The sequence below is a fragment of the Molossus molossus genome, unplaced genomic scaffold (genome assembly GCF_014108415.1).
Source record: "Molossus molossus isolate mMolMol1 unplaced genomic scaffold, mMolMol1.p scaffold_m16_p_1, whole genome shotgun sequence".
Lineage (NCBI taxonomy): Eukaryota > Metazoa > Chordata > Mammalia > Chiroptera > Molossidae > Molossus > Molossus molossus.
Genome location: NW_023425344.1, coordinates 39,210,030 through 39,226,317, shown reverse-complemented (window position 1 = coordinate 39,226,317; position 16,288 = coordinate 39,210,030). Strand labels below are relative to the sequence as shown.

The window sequence follows — 16,288 nt, the reverse complement described above, 5'->3', positions numbered from 1 at the left end:
TATTTTGCAACAAAACGGAACTTAATGGCAATATATTAAAAAGAAATTTAGAGTCTAGGGTTCATTTCCCGTGTGAAATGATATTTAACCTGGCTCTCAAGGATGAATAGAAATTATCCAGGTAAGGAGATTAAAAGGGTAAAGGATTTTTCAATAGCCTATGTCGAAAGTTGGAGCAAGAAAAAGTCTATTTAGCCTGGAGTGGAGAAAATGAGGGGTGGGAAAAGAGGAAGATGAGTTTGGAGAAAAGCAGCTAGACCTTGAAGTAGGCAAAGGTCAATCACTGAAATCCTTGAAAACAGTTAATGGATTTTAAATGAGAAGTGACATGATTGGATTTTTATCTTTGAAAGATGACTCTGACTTCAGTTTGAAATACAGATTTGTGAGGCAGCTAATACCCTAACACAGTTGACAGAGAATGACCAGGACAGGATGGTAGCAGGAGAATGAAAAGAACTAGTCAGATTCAAGAGAAACCCATGCAACCTCAGGAGCCAGACTCCTTATGACTTCATAGATAGGTGATCTTGGGCAAATTATTTAAACTCATTATAACTCAGAGACCACATCTATAAGAATTACCTACCTGAAAAGGCAACTATCAAGATTCACTGAGAGAGTCCGTGTAAAAAGCACTTAGTGCAGAGCCTCCCACATGAAAAGGACTTAGTAAATGTTAAATATTATTTAAGAGGTAGCACTGGTAAGACTTGGTGACTGAGTGAGAGGATCTTTCAGGGAGGGAGGCGTCGGTGATGCTGCCTGGGTCGACAACTGGGTGGATAGTGACATAGGAACTATCAGAGGAGGCGTAAGGATTGAGATGACTAATTCAGTTTTTAAGTAAAAGATATGTTGTAAACTCATAAATCCTGGCTCTCTAATATCCAGAGATTCTGGTAATATGAATGAATGTTACTTTCCTGAGTTGTCAGTATTATTGTATTTTTTTTTTTTTTTAATCCTCACCCGAGGACATTTTTCCATATTTTGTTCAGATAGAGGGAGAGGGAGAGAGAGAGAGAGAAACATCGACGTGAAAGCGACACATCGAGTGGTTGCCACCCACACGACCCAACCAGGGCTGGGGACAAACTGCAACCGAGGTACGTGCCCTTAGCGGGAACAGAACCCGGGTCTCTCTGGACCGCAGGCCGACGCTCTAACCGCTGAGCCAAACCGGCCAGGGCATTATTGTATTTTTTTAACCCTATTTTTATATCCCTTGGTCACTTCAACAGATATGAAGAAGAATAAATCAGTAGCTTGTACTGAAAACTGTCCTATTTCCCTTGGGTAATTTTAACACTTATTTTTATAAGAAATTCCTTTGGGAAGGCAGTATTCCAAAAGATCCCAATTGAAAGTATTCTTTCAGGGTAAAATTTTAACTGAAATTTTATGACAAATACTACCTTTTGAAAACAGCCTGGTGATTGCTCAGATGGTTAAATGTAGTCATCAAATGAACCTCGGTATATACCAAAGATAAGTGAAAACATACATCCACACAAAAAGTACACAAATATTCATAGCACCATTATTCTTTATAGCCCCAAAGCAGAAACCATGCAAATGCTAAATAACATGTTGTTTATCTATACAATGGAATGAAAAAGAATAAAGTATTGATACATACTACAACATGAATGAATCTGAAAACATCATGCTAAATGAGAGAAACAAGACATAAAAACTGCACACTGAATGATTCAATTTATATGAAATGTGCAGAGTAGGCAAATCTATAGAGACAGAAAGATTAGTGCTTGGTTGCCTCAGACTGAGGCGGCTAGGGGAAAATGGAGAGCAGCTGATAATGGGTACAGGATTTCTTTTGAGATAATGAAAATGCTCTAAATTTGACTGAGCTGATGGCTGAACAAGTCTCTAGGTGAACTGTATGGTATGTGAATATGTAAATAAAACTGCTTTACAAAAAGAAGATAATGTCCCTCTACATAAGGGACTGACTACTGAAATCAGAGATTAATTATTTTCTATAAAGAACCAGATAATAAGTATTTTCAGCCTTATGAGCCATACAGTTTCTATTGTAATTACTAAACTCTGCCACTGCAGCAAAAAAGAAGCCACACAGAACACGAACATGAATGAGCATCGTATTCCAAAACATTTACCAAAATGAAACTTGAATTTCAAAAATGTCACGTGTCATAAAATATTCTTCTTCTGATAGCTTTTCAGTGACTTAAAAATGTGAACACCATCCTTAGCACAAAGGCCATACAAAAACCTCATGGTCTGGATTTGGCTTGTATGCCTTTGTTTGTCAACCTCTAATCTAGTTGTACATTCCAAATAGTTACTTCACAGAAAACAGACATCCCTTTTCCTCAATAACTTACCTTTCAAAAATAAGTGAGTTCTGGCCGGTTTGGCTTGGCGGTTAAAGCATCAGCCCGTGGACCAATGAGTCATGAGTTCGATTTGGTTAAGGGCACGTACCTCAGTTGTGGTTCAGTCCCCGGCCCTGGTCAGGGTTGTGTGGGAGGCAACCAATCGATGTGTCTCTCTCACATTGATGTTTCTCTTTCTCTCTCTCTCTTTCCCTCTCTATATGAAGACAAATGAAAAAATATCCTCAGGTGAGGATAAAAAAATAAATAAATAAGTCAATCTTATTACTTACTTTCAACTTGTCTCTTAAAGCTTCCTTTTCTGCCATAACCCTTCTTAAATCAGATATTGCAACTTCTTTTTCTTTCTCCATGAGACTAACAATATTATGGGAGACTGTGCTTTGGGTGGATTCTCGTCTTAGTGAAGATAATTCTTCCTGAGCCTTGAAGAAATAAAAGATATAAATGTAAAACACTTTAGATGTGCTCTCAGTTAAAAAAAAAAAAAAAGGGCAAATTAAGTATGTTACCTTTGTTCTCTTTCCAAATCCTCAAAAAATGAGAGTAAAATGATTAAATTAATAATAGTAATAATAATAATAATATGAAAAAGATAAGTAGATTGAGGAAAGTGCCAGTTACAAAATTTTGGAAACCAAATAGCAGGTGGACAACCAGTAATTGAGCAGACCCAAGAAAGCTGCAATCTAAGTCAACACTGAGGAAAGCCCAGAAATGGTTCTGTACTGCAGAGTCCCAAAAAAGTTCCAAATGTGAAAACAGCTTTTCAAATTGACCTTTTATCTTGCATGTCCTTCTCCCCCTCCTGAAGTAGTAGGAGGATTTCATGGGAGACTGATAAGGGCACACATTTATGTACAGATACCATGCCTAGCTCAGACTCACCTTCACCTCTGACAACTGAGGCTTTAAAACTGGTCCAAGCTGTATCAATTCCCTCCTTCCCTAGAGTTTCATCACTAGGGCCTTAGTCTTTGATATCCAGTAAGTCCCAGTCAGTAATGGTTGTTACCCATTGTCTGATAGACATATTCCAACATGTCTGAATCCTAAGGATTAACTTGGCTCAGAGGCAGTCTATGACCTGTTCAAGATAGTTTTAGAAGTAGTTTATCTCAAACTGACCTGACAAATAGGCTAGAAAAGAGGAAGAATAAATATGAAAAAATAGTAGAAACCTCTGCTTCGGGAGAGGTTAGGGAGATAATAGAAACTACTACTTATAATTCTCATTATGAAGGAATACCACAAGGTCTATATATATATATATATATATGTGTGTGTGTGTGTAGAGAGAGAGAGAGAGAGAGAAAGAGAGAGAATATACTGGTTCCTCTGTATAATCTGTTGGCTTAATTATAATCAATTTCTTACTTCATTATATAAAACACTTAGTTTATCTCTTTCTGCTGTCAATAATTTAACATTGGCCTGTATATCCTCCATATGTTTTTCAAATCTTGTCAGCATATGCTGAAGTTCATCTCTTTCTCTTGTGATTAGATGAATTTCTGAATTGTAGTCACCCTGAAACATAATTTAAAAACATAAGTTATCATTTGTTATAATTACCAGCACAAAGTTATCACAAGCAGGTGATGAGACTGACTGAGAGATACTAACAGACAAAAAAACCCACAAGTTCCTTTAATGTAATTAAGGAACACAATTTTTTTCTATTTAATGATTTTTATTATTTATTATTATCTTTATTGTTGAAAGTATTACAGATGTCCCTCCTTTTTCCCATTGGCACCCTTCTCTTTGCTCGACCCACCCCCTATCTCCACTGTGCCTTCACCACACTGTTGTCTGTGTCCATTGGTTATGCATATATGAATATAAGTTTTTTGGTTTATCTCTTCCCATCCCCCTGCCTTTCCCACTGGGGTGTGTCAGTCAAGGAACACAATTTTTAACCTATAATGAGAGCAGGAGGTGAGAGTGTTGGAAGTACAGGGGCAAATTTCCTGGCCTTCAAGTTCCCAGGAAGGGACTCAGTTGTCAATGATACTATTTGATCAGATGGTATTCAATGCTTCAGCTGTCCTTCTCCTGGAGTTATTTATACTTGTAGTAACGAAAGTGTAATCCCCAGACCAGAAGTGTCAGAAGCATTAGGAACTTTCTAGACATATAAGTTTTGGGGCCCAACCCAGACCTACTTAATCAGAAACTTTGGATATAAGGCCCAGTAACTGGTTTATCAAGCCCCATAGGCAATTCGGATACATGCTAATTGTGGGGAACTACTAGTTTACAACCATCTCCAGTGCAGGGACTGTGTGACTGCTCACCCAGTGCAAGGAGCTATAAAAGCCTAGCACATTCCTCAGTGTTTTCTGGGACAATCTAAGATTAATGTCTCAGACAAACCAATTTCCAACTGTCCCAGCTTTAAACCAATGTGAGGTCTATCTATGCAATCAGATAAATATAAATATTTCTACCAGGCAGTATACGTAAATTAAGCAACTACTTCCAACATTACTAAAACAAGAGTATACATATTATTCCAGTACAATTCAAAAGATCCACTATCTTTACAACAATTGTAGAAAATAAAGATGGTAAATGTAGACTTGGGATCCATGGTATCTCACTGTTAAAGTACTACATTCCGAAGCCCTAGGTAGGGATAATCTGATACAATGGAAAACATCCTGATCTATGTTATTCAATATCTACTGTGCACATACCATGTCCAATGTAGAGTTGGTAAATGGTAGACATCTGTGAGGTACCCCTCACCTGAAACTTGGAAATCAGTTATCCTATTGGTTAAATAAGCAAAATCAAGGCATAATGGATGATCTTAGCTATCTGGACACTTAAAGGATAAAATGTCTCACAGGAAAAAAGCAGATTAGAATTTGAGACTTAATCAAGGCTTAAATAACTATAAAAGAAAATCTGTAACCTAAATAAAAATATCTTACAGAAAGAAGGTGGTCTGCACAGATTTCAGAAAAGGAACACTCAATGGATAAGGCTTTTGACAGTATATTTTCACTATTGTCTATGTCTCAGCATAAATGTCACCTTTGCCATAGAGTCCTTCCAGATTCTCCAATCTAATTTATTTATTTTTTATCCTCACTGGAGGACATTTTTGCATTTATCTTCACATAGAGCGGGAGGGAGAGGGGGAGGGAGAGAGAGAGAGAAACATCAACATGAGACTTTGAGTGGTTGCCACCCACACAACCTCAACAGAGGCCAGGGACAAACTGCAACCAAGGTATGTGCCCTTAGCAGGAACCAAACCCAAGTGTCTTCGGTCCAAGGGGCGAAGCTCTAACTGTTGAGCCAAACTGGCCAGGGCTCTCCAATCTAATATATGCCTTAACCACTAAAATGTAAGCTCTATGAGGGACACAGTAGGTATCTGCTCTTATTCACATCTTCAGTGCCTAGCATGGTACTTGATAAAAATGTATGAATTTCCTAATTGAGCAGCAACTCTCTTTTCTAAATGTGGAGATATTTATATTTGTGTTAATATGTAACTGTTAATAACTCCCTTTTATCACTCCATTTTTCTCAACACACACACACGTGCACAATGCTCAAGGTTATGAGGATATGAACCATGTCTTCTTTACCTCGTATCTCTAGTGCCTCAGAATATATCCAATGAACCGCAGCTGACTTTCAACCTAGATCTGACTTGCTTTGAACCAGCAAATAAGGAAATGAAACATTTGCTAGAAACTAGATTTTATGCTAGACACATGCAAATTATCTCATATAATCTTCACAAATGGTTTTAGTTACATTCCTCACTATGTAAATGAGGAAACTGGAATTCCATGAAGTCAGGTAACTTGTTCAAGATAAGCCAGTTTGTAGAGTTAGAACTTTTATTAGGCCTCCAACTCCAAAGCACTTTTCACAACACTACACTCAAAACTCACAGCTGAAACCATGATGAAAGGGAACAGTGTCCCCCGTACACAGATAACAGAGAATAAATCATTTTATTGTTTACAAAGATCACTGATATTAAAAATGTCAATACTGTTTTATGAGTTATTGCAATCCCAAGAAAGTGAGCTTAAGATTCCCAATAAAGCAGGGGTTGAAAACTCACATTCTTTAGTTCCCAGCACTCACAATTGTCTTACACTCCACCCATTTCACTAGTGTACATACCAACTTCCCTATCATGCCTCCAATTTATTATTGCTCTGAACACCTCAACTTCCAAACTTTGGAAAGTGAATTCTTTATCTATGTCAAGTAACATTAGAACATTTCAAGAAAGTACATAAGTTGAAAGGGGAAAAAGTCTCTCTCCTGACTTTATCAGTACCTGAACAAAATCTCTCATCTGTCTTTCAGTTGTGAATCCACACCAAGCAACTGAATCAAATATTAGATTAAAAGCTTTGAGATTATTATCTACTCAGTTCTATTTAATAAATACTATTAAATAAATTAACCAATTTGTGAAAGAGTCTCCTACATAATGGTGATCAATTCAGTGGTTAATTTTTCATGAGTCTTAAGTATACATGGGGATTAAAAAAATAACAGTAACACAACTTAAACTGTATTTTCCCACCAATTCATTCTGCTTATAATAGATAACATAAAATAGTGTTTAAACTGACACCTGTAAATCAAATTCAGCCATTACCCAATGAGATTAAAAACCAAAGTCTTGGAAACCAACTCAAAATCATTTGACAATTGACTGGATCTTCAGGAAATGACAGAACTGGCCAGTTCAGCCAAGTTTGAAATCAAATGTTTTGAGGTTTAATAACTTTACTCCCAACTTCCCCTAATTTTATCTTGTGTCTAGTAATGTTAGGGTAATATAAACTTCCGAGACTCCTATATATCCAAAGCTTTAAAAAATGAGAAAAATCTGCCCTGGCCAGTTTGGCACAGCAGTTAGAGCATCAGCCCTCGGACAGGAGAGTCCTGAGTTTGGTTCCCGCTAAGGGCACGTACCTCAGTTGCAGTCTGTCCCTGGCCCCGGTTGAGGTTGTGTGGGTGGTAACCACTTGATGTGTCTCTCTCACATCGATGTTTCTCTCTCTCTCTTCCTCCCTCTCTCCTCCAGCTCTATCTGAAGATAAATGCAAAAATAAAAAAATAAAAAGTGTCCTTCTGTGAGGATAAAAAAAAAAGAAAAATCTAAAGAACTCAATGATACTCAGAAAACATTGAAAATAATTAAGACCTAACATAGAGACTCATGATTTAAGAGTCTCATGAATCATGATGAACTTTACCTGATATATATCTTTAGACTACTAGCTTGTAAATGGGTTGTAGTGGAAATGGGATGCTCTCTAGGCATCCACTTGCACTTACTACGTTCTCCTGTTGTGCAGTTAACATGGAAGATGCATAATCTGTACAGTGTGATCCACCTTTCTGACTAGTCCAAGGCTGGGAATGGCATGAAGCCATGTTGCCTGCCATGTGGAAAAAGCCACTCTGCTTCGAGAGAGAAAATACAGCTGGTATCAAAAGTAAAGGCTAGAAAGAGAAGAGATGTCCAGTGACATGAGTTCCTGGTCCCAGTTTCTGGAAGCCCAGATGCCCCTGCACTCCTCCCATATACCTAATGAGCTATTCAATCTTTCTTTAATTTCTAGCAATCAATATGTCACACTTTGCTCTTAAGTCGTTTTCCTAATTAATGCAATGTTCCTATTATATAGGTCATGGAAGAAAACAAAAATCAAAATTAAGAAAGACTTTTTAAAGCAAATATTAATAAAGTTACATGTTGCCCTGGCCGGTTTGGCTCAGCGGTTAGAGCGTTGGCCTGCGGTCTGGAGAGACCCGGGTTCGGTTCCCGCTAAGGGCGCGTACTTCGGTTGCAGTTTGTCCCCGGCCCTGGTCGGTCGTGTGGGTGGCAGCCACTCGATGTGTCCCTTTCACGTTGATGTTTCTCTCTCTCTCTCTCCCCCTCCCACTCTATCTGTACAAAAATTGCAAAAATGTCCTCGGGTGAGGATTAAAAAAAAAAAAAAAAAAAAAAAAAATAAAGTTACATGTTATACAGTAACAAACCAGAAAAGTTTGTTTAAAAAGATACTCATGCCTTATCAATTACTCTTATAAAGAGATATTACCTTTTCTAGCATTTTAGATGTTGGACTTTTTTCATGTACAGAATAATTTGCAGAGCAAGATCTTCTCTGTATTATATGCTGGAGTCTCTCTAGTTCTTTCTTATAAAAATCTCGTTCTTCTTCTATACCTTTCAGAAATGTATCTAAACGAGAAGGTGACTTGTCTCGACGTTTTATTCCATGCTCTAGCCTCATCCTCTCAACTTCCAAAGTAAGTTCTCTTTCTGAAAATGAAAGTAATTAATCTTACAAGTACTGCATTTAAAACATATAATTAGCCAAAATGAATTATATTAATTTTAGAATGCAAGCTACTAAAAATCATTAACATGTTTTGTATATAGCCTATTACTGCTAGATATCAAAGAGGTAAATATTAAGAGGAAAGGAGAAAAATTAACCTCTTCATTTATGTGTTACTAGTTTGTCTCTCTAAAACAAAGACTGTGTATTGTTTACTATTATATATCCCAGTACCCAAAACAGAGCCTGGTACACAGCAGGCTCATAAATATTTATCTAATGAATGAATAAATGAATTTATGAATTCTTATATGTTCCTTAAAAAAAAAAATCTCATTTAGGACTGGTGTCTGGCAGAAAGGTAGCCTATTTTCAATTGTATATGTGTGTGTCACTTTCAGGTGATACAACTGTATTTCCTTACAAAGATTTTGTTCTTCAATTTTTTACTTTCAGAAGAGTCTTCCCCTTAGTCTTAATTAATTCTATTATTGTTATGCCTCAAAGAAGAATGTACTTTTATGGAAACTATTCAAGTAGGGTTTCTGTATTAACTAGTCAAAATAAAAAGAATTCTGCAAGGTCCTCAAGAGAGAGATTTTACTACTGCATCTACAGTGCCTAGAATGGTTTCTGATATACTGTAAGCATTCTAAAAATACCTATTGAATGAATGAAAGATCATCTCCTAATAATAATACAGCAAGAGGAAATTACCATCACCTTTTAAGTTACCAACATTTTACCTGTAACTGCAAAACTTTCCATTTTTTTGCTAAGTCTTTGCTTTTCTTGTTCAAGCTGATGAACAACAGTTTCCAGGTCTGATCTTATAAGGAGTTCATCACTCAGCCTCTCTTTTTCTTTATGGCATAAGTTTAATTCCTGCAAATTTTAATACTATCGTTAAGATTTCAAACAACTTTATAAAATATTATAGCACTTAAAGTAGATTTTTAAAAATCCTTACCCGAGGATGTTTTTATTGACTTTTGGAGAGAGGGAAAAGGAGGGAGGGAGGAAGAGAAAGAGAAAAGAAAGAGAGAGAGAAACATCTAATGGTTGCCTCCCGTAGGTGCTCTGACCGGGGACGGAACCCACAACCCAGGTATATGCCCTGACTAGGAATCAAACCCGCAACCTTTCAAGGTATGGGACAATGCTCCAATCAACTTAGCCACCCGATTTGGGCTAAAATAGATATAGTTAAAAGCATGTTTATTTAAGAGTAACTCACATACAGACATATATAAACAAACACTTTTAGTCAAATATATGGTTTCAACTAAAGTTAATTACCGATTGTGGCTAAAAGCAACATAAAACTCAAATGTTAACAGTGCTCTTTTCTGAGTAGTAGAATTATTAGATTTTATTTGCTTTTCATTTGTTTAGCAAATTGTCCTATATTTAAAAAATGAATATGTACACGTCCAATAAAACTTTTTAGAGCTTTTTATTTTCAAAGGAGGGCAGAAGAAAGACACTATGGTTCTGACTACCATAGGTGTCTGTAACGACGCTGGTTATTCTCTCAGCCTCACCTGTACAATGGGGATAGGACCAGTAACGGGACACTGAGCGTTCACTGGTGAGAACAATCTATGGCTGTGAAGCACTCTGCACAGTGTTCAGTACATGGCAAGTGTTTCATAAGTGTTAGGTATAGATATTAATCTTTATCTTAAAAATACATAAAGTATGGCATTAATGGAAAAGACAAGACAGGTCAGAAAGTAACTGTAACATCTTACTGTCAGCCAACACACGTAAAACCTGGGTATAGTTCTGAGCCAAGCACTTTGAATCACATTCAACTGTTTATAGAGTACACACAAACAGTATCAAACAACAGCAAAAATACCTGCCATTGTGGAGCTTACACTGAATTCTACACTGTTAAAATATCATCAAACATATAGATGTTTGTCTACTTTCTGTTTATTAATCTCATGGGGAAAATTCACAATATCTGTGCGACTCAAGAGTGGACATTTAGCAGGTTTAGCTAATTCAATTGTTCAATATTGAACTAAACTGAATACCTATGGTTGAATAGAAAAGGAAGCCATTGTGATATGTTATCTACAGTGAGCACCTACTATGTGCCAGCATATCACAACGGCTTCATTATAAAATGTGCCTTAGGCCACCAGAACACTGCACACTAGACTGTATAAAGAGTCTATAAAACAAGAAAACCTGGAAATTAGTATTAGTCTGTGTTTCCAATCTTAGCAGGAACTCATTTAATTTAACAGGCTATTAACAAAATCCTCAATAATCTTTTGGGTGACCAGTCAGGAATTTCTGCCTGTAAGTAAGACATTCTGTCAGTTCTAGACAACATAGGACAATATTCTATGCCTGAGCTTATGCTGGAATGATTACTGTTATTCTGATTTGAAGACTACCAGAACAAATAATATGACTAGAAAAATGGCTTGCACTATCAAACAAAGTAATTGAAAAAGGACTCAGTGCTTTTAATAAAAGTCAAGTAATTATCAATTTTTAGTTAATATTTATAAACTGACAAGTCATGAAGTAGTTAAAAGAATATAACAGGCCCTGGCCGGTTTGGCTCAGCGGTTAGAGCGTCGGCCTGCGGTCCTGAGAGACCTGGGTTTGGTTCCTGCTAAGGGCACGTACCTCGGTTGCAGTTTGTCCCCGGCCCTGGTCGATTGTGCGGGTGGCAACCACTCGATGTGTCCCTTCACATCGATGTTTCTTTCTCTCTGTTCCTTTCTCTCCCTCCCACTCTCCCTGAACAAAAAATGGAAATATGTCCTCGGGTGAGGATAAAAAAAAAAAAAAAAAAAAAAAAGAATATAACAGGATTTCCTAACAGGATTTCCATATTTGAATTTAACTTGCCAACTACCATACATGAGATTAAGAAACTATAAAAAATGGCCCTGGCCGGTTTGGCTCAGCGGTTAGAGTGTCGGCCTGCGGTCCCGAGAGACCCGGGTTCGATTCCCGCTAAGGGCACGTACCTCGGTTGCAGTTTGTCCCCGGCCCTGGTTGGTCGTGCGGGTGGCAGCCACTCGATGTGTCCCTTTCACATCTATGTTTCTCTCTCTCTCTCTCTTCCTCTCTCTCCCTCCCACTCTATCTGAACAAAAAATGGAAAAATGTCCTCAGGAGAGGATTAAAAAACAGCAAAAAAAAAAAAAACCAAAAAAAAAAAAAGAAACTATAAAAAATGTAAATCAAACTAGATATATCTATACAATGGAATATTGCTCAGCCATAAAAAGCACTGGATACATACTACAAGCATGAACCTTGACAACAGTGTGCTAAATGAAAGAAGCCAGGCACAAAAGGCACACATTATATGTGGTTCCATTTATATAAAATGTCTAAGATAGGCAAAGCTACAGAAACAGAAAGTAGATTATTAGTTGTCAAGGACTGAACAGAGTAAAAAGGGGAGTGACCACTAATGGGCATAAGGTTTCTTTTTGGAATGAAGAAAATATCGTTATTTTAGACAGTAGTGATGGCTGCAATACTTAGTGACTGTACCAAAACCTCAAAATTATATACTTAAAAGAGTGAATATTATATGTAAATTATATCTAAGTTAAAAATATATATGTAAAATAAAGCATACCATTTTTTTAATGCTTTTAGAACTCAAAAGCATATAATTTTTTTTATCGAAAGTTCTGACAATTCAATATGACATGTACTTACCAGTTGAAGTTTTGCCATTGTTTCTTCAAGATTCCGCATTTCAGAAAGATTTCTTTTAATCTCTTTCTAGGAATAAAAAGCCTATTAGGTAAACACCTAAAAGTTAAGAATACTTAGCACTAAGTCACATTGCAAATACGACCATTTTTCAAGTAATTCATGCTCCCCTTCACCAGTGAGATCTGAGGCTTTAGCCTTAAGCTCAATTTCAATAAAGAGGAGGCCAAGTTGAGGCTTCTCTTTAATTTCTTGGTATCCTGAATGCTTACAGGGACCTATTTGTAACACCTGAAACAAGAGAGCCACTTGAAAATCTTTTTGCACCTGTATACTTGTAGGGTTTTCCTTGAACCCTAGAGTTTAGAACTCAACTTATGGCACTCTCATTTCCTGATTTTTCTTTCTTTTTTTTTTTTTTATCCTCACCCAAGGACATTTTTTCATTTTTTGTACAGACAGAGTGGGAGGGAGAGAGAGGAAGAGAGAGAGAGGGAAACATCGATGTGAAAGGGACACATCGAGTGGCTGCCACTCGCACGACCAACCAGGGCCAGGGACAAACTGCAACCGAGGTACATGCCCTTAGCGGGAACCGAACCCGGGTCTCTCCGGACCGCAGGCGGACGCTCTAACCGCTGAGCCAAACCGGCCAGGGCCATTTCCTGATTTTTCTATCCTATTTGCTCTCTCCTCACTTGCTACTACCTACCTGAATCCTCTGTACTGCAACCGCTTTCTTTAATTTCTTTTAGCAATATTCTACAGTTTTCAGTGTACGTGTCTTTCACTTCCTTGGTTAAGTTTATTCCTAAGTATTTTATCCTTTTGATGCCATTGTAAATGGGATTATTCATTTCCTCTTCATATTTTGATTATTAGAATATCAAAACACACCTGACACCTCCACAAACAACTCACTCAAGAAGTGGACTGATAAAGTAAGTCTTGCTCTATGTGGTGGGCCCTACACAGCTGATCCTCCAAGGGAGTCAAAGGTCAGTGGGCACAACCAGTCCTTGCAGCTGATCAGCCTGAGTAAATCCCTCCCATTGACAAGCCAACAGCAATCAAGACTCAATTACAAGAGAAGGGTGGACAGTCCACACGAGGGGCGCACCTCAATGGTCCAGCTGGGGTGACCAGGGAGGCCATGCCACTGGACCCTACAGGACACCTACTATAACAGGCCACCCTACAAAGCCTAGGACACATAGTAATTCTACTTAATACATAGAAACAAACACAGGGAGGTAGCCAAAATGAGGAGATACAGAAACATGCTCCAAATGAAAGAACTGAACAAAATTCCAGGAAAGAACTAGATGAAATGGAGATAAACAATCTTACAGATGTAGAGTTCAAAACACTGGTTATAAGGATGTTCAAGGAACGTAGTGAGAACATCAAGGAACTTAGTGAGAACCTCATGAGCATAAAAAAAGACCAGTTAGAAATGAAGGATGTACTAACTAAAATAAAGAATAATTTACAGGGAATCAATAGTAGAGTGGATGAAGCAAAGAAGCAAACCATCGATTTGAAATATAAGAAAACCAAAAACATCCAATCAGAATAAAGAATCTAAAAATATGAGGATAGTATAAGGAGCCTGTGGAACTACCAACATCAAGTGCTAGAAGGAGGAGAGAGACCAAGAAATTAAAAATCTATTTGAAAATTAAGATACCTAGGAATAAACTTAACCAAAGAAATAAAGGACCTATTCGCAGAAACCTACAGGTCATTGAAAAAAGAAATAGAGGAAGATATAAAAAAGTGGAAGCACATACCTTGTTCATGGATTGGAAGAATTAACATCATTAAAATGTCCATACTACCCTAAGCAATCTATATATTCAATGCAATCCTCATCAAAATACCAATGACATACTTCACAGAACTAGAACAAATACTTCAAAAGTTCATATGGAACCAAAAAAGATCCCAAATAGCCACAGCAATCTTGAAAAACAAGAACAAAGTTGGAGGGATCGCATTACCAGATTTCAGGTTATACTACAAAGCCACTGTAATCAAAACAGCCTGGTACTGGTATAAGAACAGGCAGATAGATCAATGGAACAGAATAGAGAACCCAGAAATGGACCCAAGACAATAATTAATATTTGACAAAGGGGGCAAGAGCATACAGTAGAGTAAAGAGAGCCTCTTTAATGAATGGTGTTGGGAAAATTGGACAGCTACATGCAAAAAAAAATGAAACTAGACCATCAACTTACACCATACCCAAAAATAAGCTCAAAATGGATAAAAGACTTAAATGTGACCCGTGAATCCATAAAAATTCTACAAGAATGTAGGCAAAAAAATTTCAGACATCTTACGCAGCAGAATTTTCACTGATACATCACCTAAGGCAATAGAAACAAAAGAGAAAATGAACACAAGGGACTACATCAAACTCAAAAGCTTCTGCACAGCAAAAGAAACAACCACCAAAATGGAAAGGCAACCCACTCTATGGGAGATAAGGGGTTAATTTCCAATGTATATAGAGTGCTCATACAGCTCAACAAAAGGAAGACAAAAAACCAAATTAAAAAATGGGCAGAGGAACCAAAGACACCTCTCCAAACAGGACATACAAACGGCTAAGAGACATATGAAGAAATGCTCAACATCACTAATCACCAGAGAGATGCAAATTAAAACAACAATGAGGTATCACCTCACACCTGTCAGAATGGCCACCATCAACAAATCATCAAACAAGTGTTGGCAAGGGTGTGGAGAAAAGGGGACTCTAGTACACTGCTGGTGGGAATGCAGACTGGTGCAGCCACTATGAAAAACAATATGGTGTTACCTCAAAAAATTAAAAATTGAACTGCCATTTGACACAGTGATCCCACTTCTAGGAATATACCCTAGAAGCCTGAACTACCAATCAGAAAGAATATATGTACCCCCATGTTCATAGCAGCACTATTTACAATAGCTAAGATCTGGAAACAGCCCAAACGTCCATCAGTAGACAAATGGATAAAAAAGCTGTGGTACATATACACAATGGAGTACTATGCAGCTGTAAGAAATAAAGATCTCTTATCCTTTGAAACGACATGGAGGGACCTGGAGAGTATTATCCTAAGCGAAACAAGCCAAGCAGAGAAAGACAAATATCACATGATCTCACTTATTTGTGGAATATAATGAATATAACAGTCTGAGGAATGGGGTAGTCCCAGAGACGTGGAAGTAGGGTACAGACCAACAATCCCCAGAAGGTGGGGGGGTTAAACCACAGAACTGATATGCATGTATGCATGAACAACTGACATGGACAACAAAGCTGGGGACAGGGCGGGGAGAGTGGGGGAGAGGGGTATCAGTGGGGGAAAAAGGAGAAACATCTGTAACAAAAATAAATTAATTAAAAAAAAAGGAAAACATTATAAAATAAAAATCTATTTGAAAAAATAATGACAGAAAACTTCCTTGACTTGGTGAAGAAAATAGACATACAAGTCCAGGAAGCACAGAGAGTCCCAAACAAGATGAACCCAAAGAGGTCCACACCAAGACACATCATCATCAAAATGTAAAAGGTTAAAGACAGAAAGAGAATCTTAAAAGCAGCAAGAGAAAAGTAGTTAGTTACCTATGAAGGAGCTCCCATAAAACTGTCAGCCAGTTTCTCAAAAGAAACTTTGTGCCCTGGCCAGTCTGGCTCAGTGGTTAGAGCATTGGCCCGCAGACCAATGAGTCCCGGGTTGGAGTCCAGTCAAGGGCACATACCTCAGTTGCAGTTTGTTCCCAGCCCTGGTCGGGTCATGCGGGAGGCAGCCAGTCAATGTGTCTCTCTCACATTGATGTTTCTTTCTCTCCCTCCTT

At 37.7% G+C, this 16,288-nt stretch overlaps 1 protein-coding gene across 7 annotated transcripts in view; it reads right to left on the bottom strand.

Moving 5' to 3' along the window:
• The window catches only part of CEP135 (centrosomal protein 135), a 79,514-nt gene that overhangs the window by 43,386 nt on the left and 19,840 nt on the right, over positions 1 to 16,288 (bottom strand). For 6 of the 7 annotated variants that reach the window (XM_036270875.1, XM_036270866.1, XM_036270893.1 and 3 more), the window contains 5 exons: positions 12,434 to 12,499; positions 9,475 to 9,613; positions 8,486 to 8,709; positions 3,762 to 3,914; positions 2,657 to 2,809 (listed from right to left, as the gene is read on the bottom strand). In XM_036270875.1, coding sequence (XP_036126768.1) covers positions 2,657 to 2,809; positions 3,762 to 3,914; positions 8,486 to 8,709; positions 9,475 to 9,613; positions 12,434 to 12,499 — 735 coding nt within the window. The remainder of the gene's footprint in view (positions 1 to 2,656; positions 2,810 to 3,761; positions 3,915 to 8,485; positions 8,710 to 9,474; positions 9,614 to 12,433; positions 12,500 to 16,288) is intronic. The other variant, XM_036270902.1, reaches the window with a different exon arrangement.